The sequence below is a fragment of the Anneissia japonica genome, unplaced genomic scaffold (assembly GCF_011630105.1).
Source record: "Anneissia japonica isolate Jap-2015-1 unplaced genomic scaffold, ASM1163010v1 scaffold1065_len1792383_cov172, whole genome shotgun sequence".
NCBI lineage: Eukaryota > Metazoa > Echinodermata > Crinoidea > Comatulida > Comatulidae > Anneissia > Anneissia japonica.
In genome coordinates this window covers 1,023,946-1,033,393 of record NW_022684135.1, presented here as the reverse complement: position 1 = coordinate 1,033,393, position 9,448 = coordinate 1,023,946, and the positions used below count along the sequence as shown (strand labels likewise).

The 9,448-nt window shown below is 31.8% G+C and overlaps 1 protein-coding gene across 2 annotated transcripts; it reads right to left on the bottom strand.

Moving 5' to 3' along the window:
- Nucleotides 1–4,902: 4,902 nt before the first annotated feature.
- LOC117103971 lies at nt 4,903–8,993 on the bottom strand. 2 transcript variants are annotated; one of them, XM_033244616.1, is made up of 6 exons: nt 8,942–8,993; nt 8,571–8,651; nt 7,950–8,027; nt 6,971–7,424; nt 6,697–6,799; nt 4,903–5,993 (listed from the first exon to the last, which is right to left on the bottom strand). In XM_033244616.1, the coding sequence occupies exons 4-6, from the start codon at nt 7,219–7,221 to the stop codon at nt 5,622–5,624; spliced, it is 726 nt and encodes a 241-aa protein (XP_033100507.1). In that variant the 5' UTR covers nt 7,222–7,424; nt 7,950–8,027; nt 8,571–8,651; nt 8,942–8,993; the 3' UTR covers nt 4,903–5,621. The 2 variants fall into 2 exon arrangements, with proteins under 2 accessions (XP_033100507.1, XP_033100517.1); XM_033244626.1 differs by lacking the exons at nt 7,950–8,027; nt 8,571–8,651; nt 8,942–8,993 and having other exon boundaries at nt 6,971–7,451.
- Between the last annotated feature and the right edge of the window lie 455 nt (nt 8,994–9,448).

The following is a 9,448-nucleotide window of genomic DNA, read 5'->3' as shown; positions in this document are numbered from 1 at the left end:
TCTGACATACACAAGCATACACAATATTAAACATCCAAATTTGTTCCTGCCAGTTAATATCCTGATTTGTTTTCAATGTTCTTGGAGGGAGGTGGTTGCATAGAGAGGTTCAACTGTATTTCTTAAATACTTTAATTGACTTAATTTATTATTTATTTATATTAAATTTGAATGAAAGAAGTGGACAGTGGATGATGACTAGGGGTATCAAGAGTAAGCCAGTTACCATCAGTGAATTCCTGGCTAGTGAATTGATAAAATTTACTGAGTAGAAACATACCTGTAGTTCATGTAAAAAATTAATGAAAGTGAGGGGCAACTGTTATAAAGCAGACTTATATAATGATAAACATTTTATGCCTATTGTGGCTATATAATAGTACATGATCAAAAAAACACATACGGTTTTGAAATCATTGTATTAGCCTTAGGCCTGTAACAACATGACTTTTTATAAGCAACCAAGCGTGCAGTGAACCGGTTCAGCCACATACGATAATATTGTTGTTGCATTCTTCTAAAACCGAAAGATAGACGATAAACAATGCAGGCTAGGCCTAAATTTTGAGAAAACAATGTATCGTACCTGCCGTAGACTGTCACACTTGCTGATGTATCGTACCTGCCGTAGACTGTCACACTTGCTGATATACTGGTTATAACTGATTAAAGAAGTTTAATTTCAATTTCTTGCTGCCTCACGTGGTGTATTATTCAGCACCCTTCGCAAACCACATCAGTATTATAACTATAGAGGGCTTTTTCAAATCATGAATATTCAATGAACTGTTCTGAACGAGAAAGAAAAGAGAAGACAAAAACAGTAAGAAGAGAACAAAAATATATAAAATTATTGTGTAATACTGTAGAAAATGAGTTGTTAATGATAGATTTTAAAATTTTATTTGTGTTATTCCTTTATTATTACTAATTTGAGTAAGAACAAAAAGTTTGTTACTAGACTTTACCCCACAAGCACAAATCTGGAAGAAATATATTGTAATGCCATAATTTTATGCATTTTATTTTAAAGATTTTTTTATTTCCTATTTACCGGAAAATAATAATTTTACACTAACACATACCTGCAAAACTAACCATATAGGGAAATTTAAAGGCATACCAACCATTTTAATTTTTTTTTTGTCAGTTTTGCAATTGTCTAATTTTTAAAAATTGTGTATATATATTTTTATATAATAATGATCCTATATATTATTGCTGTTTTTATAATTGATGTTTAATGGTTAAAATGTGACTTATTTGTTTTGTTTGTTTTTACTTGTTAGTATTATTAGAATTTTCATATTTAGGCTTTGAAGTGCAATTTTTAATTGAAATTTTCATACTTTTTTATTAATGATTTTTTTTTTTGGATTCACAACTTTTTCATATCTTGATTGGGACAACTATATTTTTTAAAGGATGTTAGTAAAATTTTGAAAAAAATGTAATAATTTAATATTCATTAATATTCCTTGATGCTATTTCAAAGTTACACAAAAACATAAAGCAAAAGAACTAACAGTGGTAAATCTATCGAAAAAGAAAATCTAAAAAAATAAATTGTTTAAAATTCTCGTCAATGGAAAGGGATGTATTATTTATGAAATATGGCAGAACCAACTACAGTAAATGCCTGTCCTATGAAATCTTACCATCACAGTTCTAGGAAAATTGCCTTCAAAACTGATGATATAATTTATTTAATGATGATGGAAATGCATTGTTCTTCTGTCAGAAAGTTCAGGTCTAAACAGTTGACAATTATTTTAAAATGGAGCAACCCACTTTTTATTGCTAATAGTTTTTAAACCTATTTTCTAACAATTTTACTAATAATTCAACTACAGTGGCCCCCTCCTTTAGGACACCCTATTAAAGGAAACATCAATAATAAGGGGACACTTGTATGGCCATCAAACGATCTTTTAACACTACAGTCAATGCTGTAATAGTGTAATTCAATTCAATTAAATCTTTTATTTCAGACAAAAGTTCATATACACAATAACCACATTGGCTACTATCCACTCAGAGATATTCAAATTATCCTTTGACATCCTTAAAGCAGGGCATTCACTGCAGGGCTTGAAAAAATGCACGACCAGAAGTATTGATCTTTAACCTAGAGGCAAAAATTTAATGCTTAACCCTTTCCAGTCTGCCCCATTACCATTGCTTGAGGCTGTACCAAAGCTGATAAATTACATCATCTACACTAAATGTTGGGTTTTTACTGGATGCAGGCATTTTATTTGGTCTGATAATACAGGAGGTCCTCTACAGAAATACTCCTACATCACTCAAAAAATCTTATAGAGGGCAGCCTGGCTATAAAATAATTATCAAGAAATCTATGCAGGGCGTATGTACAATGCCCCTTGCTCTGAAGTATAGTCAAATAGGGTGTCATTCGCGATGCCATACGACTGGAAAAGGTTAATTTAATTTTAATATTTTTTCTTGCTCCAAACCACTAAATGTAGTACTGTTTCTCTATAATAGTGTAAAGATAGTATTTGGTGCTGGAGGCATTTGATCACGATAATTTTAATGGTCGGAGGTACAAAAATATTTTTTTCAAGGCCTGCGCACTGCGTTGTACGAATGAATGTGTCGTCATTAAATATGATAAGTTGCAGCATTGCATTCCACATAGAATCGCGTCGGTGAGTGCCTGGTTTTAGCAACACAACAAACGCAGACAGGCAAAGTAACAGGTCCAGATGTTATGCTTCTATGCTAACAAAAAAATAGCAGCCACCTGTCATCTTTCCTCTTCTGCTCGACGCTGTTGAACATCATTAGTTGTGTAATTAATAATAATAATAATAATTGTGAGTCTCAATTTGATTTTTGTTTTTTTTCCCTTCATATTTTGCTTTCAATTTTTGTGGTAAGCATCTGCTTTCTGAGAATTATTCTGTAGGCTGTTGTTTTTAGTATAGCCTATTAGCTTTGTTAGCCATGTTAAAATAATCTATAATGTCAATGTATAGTTTATAAATGTACTATTTTCTTTTCATGAGAATAGGTTAAGTCTCTCTATATATAATAATAATAATATGTCGTTCTTATATAGCGCTTAATGCCTTAACAAAGCCTCTAAGCGCTTCACATTATTACCCCGGTCATTGGATCAAACACATATGGAACACATTGAAACACTAAACGAAATTATTAAATTAAATTATATCTCCATAATATTGCGGCTAGTAATCAGCGCAGTGTTGGAACCTATCATGTACCCACTTGTACTCCTGGGTGGAGAGGGGCAACCGTAGATAAAGTGCCTTGCCCAAGGACACAAGCGATTTGCACAGTGAGAGTTTCAAACCCCCGACCTCGAGGTTGGGAGTCCAAGCCACAACCGATGCGCCAACCACTTCTACAATATATATACATATACAGTATATCAATATACTGACAGTACTACTCGATAATCATATACAATAGCATTATCTTGTTTGTCTACATGGACTTTCAGCCAATCAAAAAGCTGAATTTTGTATGGAGACATGTAAGGCAAGCCATGAAAGTGAGGTGTAGGATAATCATCTAGGCCTAGTCATATTTATACAAATCAATTTCATATGTCCCAAAACCATTAAATATTAGAAACAAGGATACAAAAAATATATTACATGCATTTTAATTCAGTATCTCAAAAAACAATGTGCATACCTTGCATTATTTATTATAAGTACAGATACAGATTTCTTAATTGTCCAACAACTGGAAATTAAAATGCTCATGATTACCAGCTAATACAAATTAATTATCTCAATATCTTAAATATTTCTGATTGTGATCTGGTATCCCAACTCGGTAGAATGTCACTGATGAATAAAACATTATACAAACATCCTCATTGTACCATAAATGAACAATGTTTTATCAAACGATAAATATACCGCATATTTAAATATACCATATATTCTTTTTATTAGCAAAAGGGTACAAAATAATTATATTTTGTTTTTTTAACTTCCTCTCTCCTGAAGCGTACACAATAATAAAGCAGAGATATCACAAAATAGCAAATGATAACAGTTAGGTAGAAATTTAACAATTTTTTTTTATAGTCTTAAGATTGCTCCACAAATCAGGACCATGATAGGAAAGATCTCTTCTTATTTATTAGGAATAAACATACTGCAGTTTCATCAAATAAGATATAACAGAACAGTAAAAAGTGGAATGTTTTTGCAACATCTTAGTTTAGTAATCAACATCATAATTATGTATCTTATATTTACACCATTAATCATGCTTATAAAAGCATATTTAACATGAGAAGTTTCAAAATATAAAATAAAAAACTAGTTGATTTCTTTCATCAGGCTAATTTATTTGTTAAGTGAACCTCCTTTTTTTAGGTATTAGTTAAGGTAATTGTTAAGATAGACCCAAAAAAAGTGTTGATTCAAAAATGGGAAATTTTTCCCTTAATAGTGGTTTTTGGCATGGTTTCGTACAATGATGACATAGATCCTTTGTAATAAATTGTAATTGACTGTTGAATTTTTACTAATTTATAACCTTAATTTGCAATGCAAAAACAATTTATTGTTCTGTGAAATAGCAGAAATGTTATATAAAACAACAAGAGTTATACATATTCCTGATATTGTGTCATGATTTGAGTGCAATGATGGTAACCAAGTTTACTTTTATTAAATTTCTATTGCTTGTAGAAGATAAAATAACATGGATAGAGTAACAACTTTAAAATCAGGGTGCAGGCTGTACGGTATATAACAAAAAATTCTCATAGTTATTAGTAAAAAAATTATAACATTGTATTAGTTATTAGTAAAAAAATTATAAGATTGTATTATACCACATACCATTGGGTCTGTGATTATACAAAGTTCAGAAACACATGCAATAGGCCTACATACTGATGTCCATTTTAGATATTGAGAGGAAAAATTCTGGTTTGATGATAAAGTTTATGACGCAAAAGGACAAAATATAAATTCAAAAGAATTTTGAGACTACTGTAGTTGTTATGATAAAATAACAAAAATAAGTAACCCTTTAGGTGTTAAAATGATTTTACCATTTGACACACTCGAAAATTATGCCACCCAATAGAAGTGCCTCTAATAGGGGTTGGCTGTAGTGTCAACAGATATATATATAGTCCCTTGTTTCACAGAAAAGTATCCCCATAATAGGGATGCCCCTTGAATAGGGATGTCCCAAAGGAAGGTTCTGCTGTATTAGTGGTTTTAATGATTGACTCAGTCACTCTAAAGCGTTCTCGGTATCTGAGTTGAAAATATACCTGTTAGTGTTTGAAACTTCCTCTGCTGATATGATAAGTAATATAAATTAAATTTAAAGAAACAATACAATTAATTGAATTTTTATAAAAAAAATTACAATAAGCAAAATGATGATAATAATGCAATATAACTTAGATAAGTAGAATTATGATGTAAATTTCTGTAGACTTACAATTTATTTGTTAAAGAAATTGTAAAACAATATTGACAGTGATATTTTTTAATGTAATTAGTATTACATCTGCCTTGTACCACTGTCAATATTGTGTACTTTTGTTAGTTAACCTTAACCTAATCTGATGATAACAGTGCTTTTATTCCTTTTCAGAACCACCAGGTGTTCTTTCTAACAATTTTCTTGAACTCTACTTCAAAATCCTGATAAGATTGGTAAGTTGTCGGTATGTATAAAACGTTACGGTTAGTGTCAGCAGTAAATGCTTTAGCCAAGCCACGTCTCACTGCAACATAATCGATTCTTATTGGTTGATGCAGCTGGTTAGATGATGTACAATGCAGCAGGAGTCGTTGGGCCATCTTATCATCAAAGCCGGCGACAGATTGAAAAAAATATCTCAAAGACCTCTTTTCATTTACTGTCAGCCTTATTCCTAATGGAATTTTAAGCATTTCTAAGATAGAACTTGAAATACTTGATGGTGTTGCTTCATTTACAGGTGTGCCCATTTCGTGTGCCTGTTATGGGGGAACATGAAATTTAAACAATCAGTTAACCAAGATTATCTAAAATAAGCACAGAATAGGGTGAGTCAAATGGCCGAGTGGTTAGCATTGGTGCCGCAAGGTATAGTCATAATATCGGTGCTGGTTCGAACGGCATGCTCGTCTATAGTTCTGGTGGTAGAACAAGTCTTCTTGGATAAGGACTATAAACCATAGGCCCAGTGTATACAAATGCTCATGTGCACTATAAAGAACCCAGTACATCCTTCGAGACGAGTAGGGGGATACTCCGGTGCACTAGAACAGAGAGCCCCTGTGGTGGAAGACAAGAGTTGAGGTGAAGAGACTCCAAGTCCACACATCAAGCGCCATGAGCATCTTATGTAGATGGATATGGCGCATATATATAAAACTACAATATTATGTATTATTTTTATTATTAGAATACTATGTATATCATCCACTGAGGAGAAAAATTGTGGTGATGCCAGTGAAAAATATAATTTATCAAGAAAAAAAATTTTTTTTTTTCTTTTTTTAGCATATTAGTAGACACTAATATCTATGAAATTAACCTTTGAAACTCATGAATTGTCATAGTTTTCTGGTTATTTGTTCAATGATTTTGAGCAATGTTCGACTTTTTATAAGGCAAATCCTGGTGCCACCCCTGCAAAAAAAAGTGGAAAAAAGCCAATTTAAAATCAGTAATTACCATAGATGCACGGAGTGATTTTGCTGTTCTTTCAGCTTCAGCCTTCATGCCAGATGAAATGTAGTTTTCAAACTCATCATCGTCTTCCAGACTCTCCCTAAACCTTGAAACAAAAATATAAATAATAATGAAAATAATAATAATAGAGATGATATCATATTTCATTTGGGCGTATCATATTTATTTTGATTTGATGGTAGGGCTCATTAACAATTTCTTAATTTTCGTTTTTTGAATTATTAATTAGGCTATAGATATTTGTTTTATAACTTACCTATTTTCTGTTGGTAGGGAGTTTTCGTGCTGACCATGGAAGCCCTCTACTGGTGGGATGATGGGGAATAGCTGAAGGTTATTCCTTTGCAAATAGCTCATTGGTATTGTGCCGGTAGATAGTAGAAATCCACAACAGATCAGATACATCCAAAGAATATCATTTACTCTCATCCTTAATGGAGTTACAAACCATTCAGTGACAGAACTCGAAATATTCCATGGCCTTGCCTCATCCACAGTTGTACCCATCTCATCTACCTATCATGGGGATGAAATTTAAATTAGTTAAAACTAAAATCAAAATGAGCACAAAATACTGTATGTATATCGTACATTAAAGAGAGAAGAAATAAGTTAAAATAGTAATTACAATAGAATCAGTACTTTCAGTCTTCATGCCAGATGCAATGTCATTTCGAAGTTCATCCTCATCGAGATTTACATCCACAAACCTTAAATTGTAATAATAGCGTTTGTTTTAGTAATGGTAATAAAATATTACATAATGACGAGACAGGAGTAGTGGCTGTGTGTTACATTTATGGCATATACTACAAGACCGTTATTTACACAGGAAAAAAAAACAGGAAAGAAGTAATTTAACCAAAAAAAAAAAAATTCATGAATGCAAGAGTCATTGACTGATAGTGTGTAGGGAATTTTTTTTAATGACTAAAAATATTTTATATTGATTATGTTATGGCCTATTGTTTTTATCGAAGATTCCTTGGGAGGGTAGAATTGTTTTGGCTGCGAAGCCACAATGTACAGAAGACATATTTATGGCAAGGTATGCAGGCTCTACCTTAAGTGTAGTTGATATAAATATTTACGATTATTTTTTCAATCATATTGCTTATGTTCTATACTGGATTAATAGTGTGGAGCATTCTTTTAAATGTGTTGCTTGATATGCAAAAGTGTGTAGCGAATAATTGTATTTTTCAATATACTCTATTTTACTTTTTATTTCTTACTTATTTTCTTGAGAATCTTGAGGCGCTCTGGAATGGTTTCCATCGGTCGTCACACTAACAAAACCTGAATCAGGTAGTCTATTGAAAATAATAATAATGATACAGTAATGTTAAACTTAAACATAAATTTCAAGTACAGGAAGACATATGGCAATTACAGTAATTCTACCATCTTTCATTTGAACCACTAACAGTGTTTTACAGCATGGTTTGTAAGAAATACAAAAACAAGATAATTATTAAGCAATAGTATTGTCATTTTTCATACACTTTTTCCAGCCCAAAGAAGGATTAGTGAGAAAAAAAAAGTTCCTGGAAGTCTTGCAATGCCCAAAAGAATTTCTGAATGAACTAATCTCCTTTTTTTTCAGTTGTCTTGGAAAATAAAATGATTTTAATTTTCTTGTGACAACCTGAGTCTTTCCCTGTGTTGGGCTGAATCAAATGACGCATACTGAAAACTTACCGTTATCTGCTGACTGAACGGTTCGCAACACATCTTAACAAAGATGAGTGAAAACAGAACCCTTTTTTTCTCACAAAATCGACTTCTAATTTGAGTGGTTTCATTTGACAGTCTTATGCAAGAAAGAAAAAATAATCAGTTTTTTTTCGACTTACACATTTGTTTGTGTTTCTTGCAAGTCTTGAGGTTCACTACTTGGTAATGACATAAGCGGTTGAATTCCATCTTCACCAAGTCTTTAATGACAATAAAAATGTTATATTGATTATGGCCTTTGGTTTTTATCCAAATTTTCAAGGCAGTGGTAGGATAGTTTTGACTGCGAAGCCCCAGTGTATGGATCACATATTTATGAAATGTCATGGCTGATATAAATACTTACTTTTCATTTTATTAATTATATCTTCTTAATTATGTACTATGGTATTAGTATAGTGCATTTCTTTTAAATGTGCTGCTTATCCTTTGCAAACACATGGAGCAAAAATTATAGTTTTCAATATATTTTAGTTTTTTTTTAACTTACATATTTTCATGTGAACCTTGAGGTGGTGTTAACTCCTTATTTTCATCAGTCATCAGACTGATAAAATCTGAGTCAGGTAATCTGTTAAAAATAATGATAATGTTAAACTTTAAAAAGATAAATTAACAGGCAGAAGACATGGCAGTTACAGTAGTTGTACCATCTTTCACTTTTCATTCACTCATTCATTTCATACAAGAGTACTATTAAGCAATTAATAGTCATTCACCATACACTAGAAAAAAAAATTCTGCACTAAGAAGTATTAGTGAGAAGAAAAAAAAAGGATTTCCTGAATTTCTTGCAGGGCCCAAAAGAATTTCTGAATGCACTAATGAAGCCCTTAATTTTTTTTAATTTTTTTTTTATTTTATTTTTTTTTTTGGTCTCACAACAGCCTAAGACTGTCTCCAGGTCAGGCTGAATCCAATGTCGCATATTGAAGACTTACCATCATATGCTCAATGAATGGTTTTTCTCACAAAATCGACTATAAATTTTTGGGCA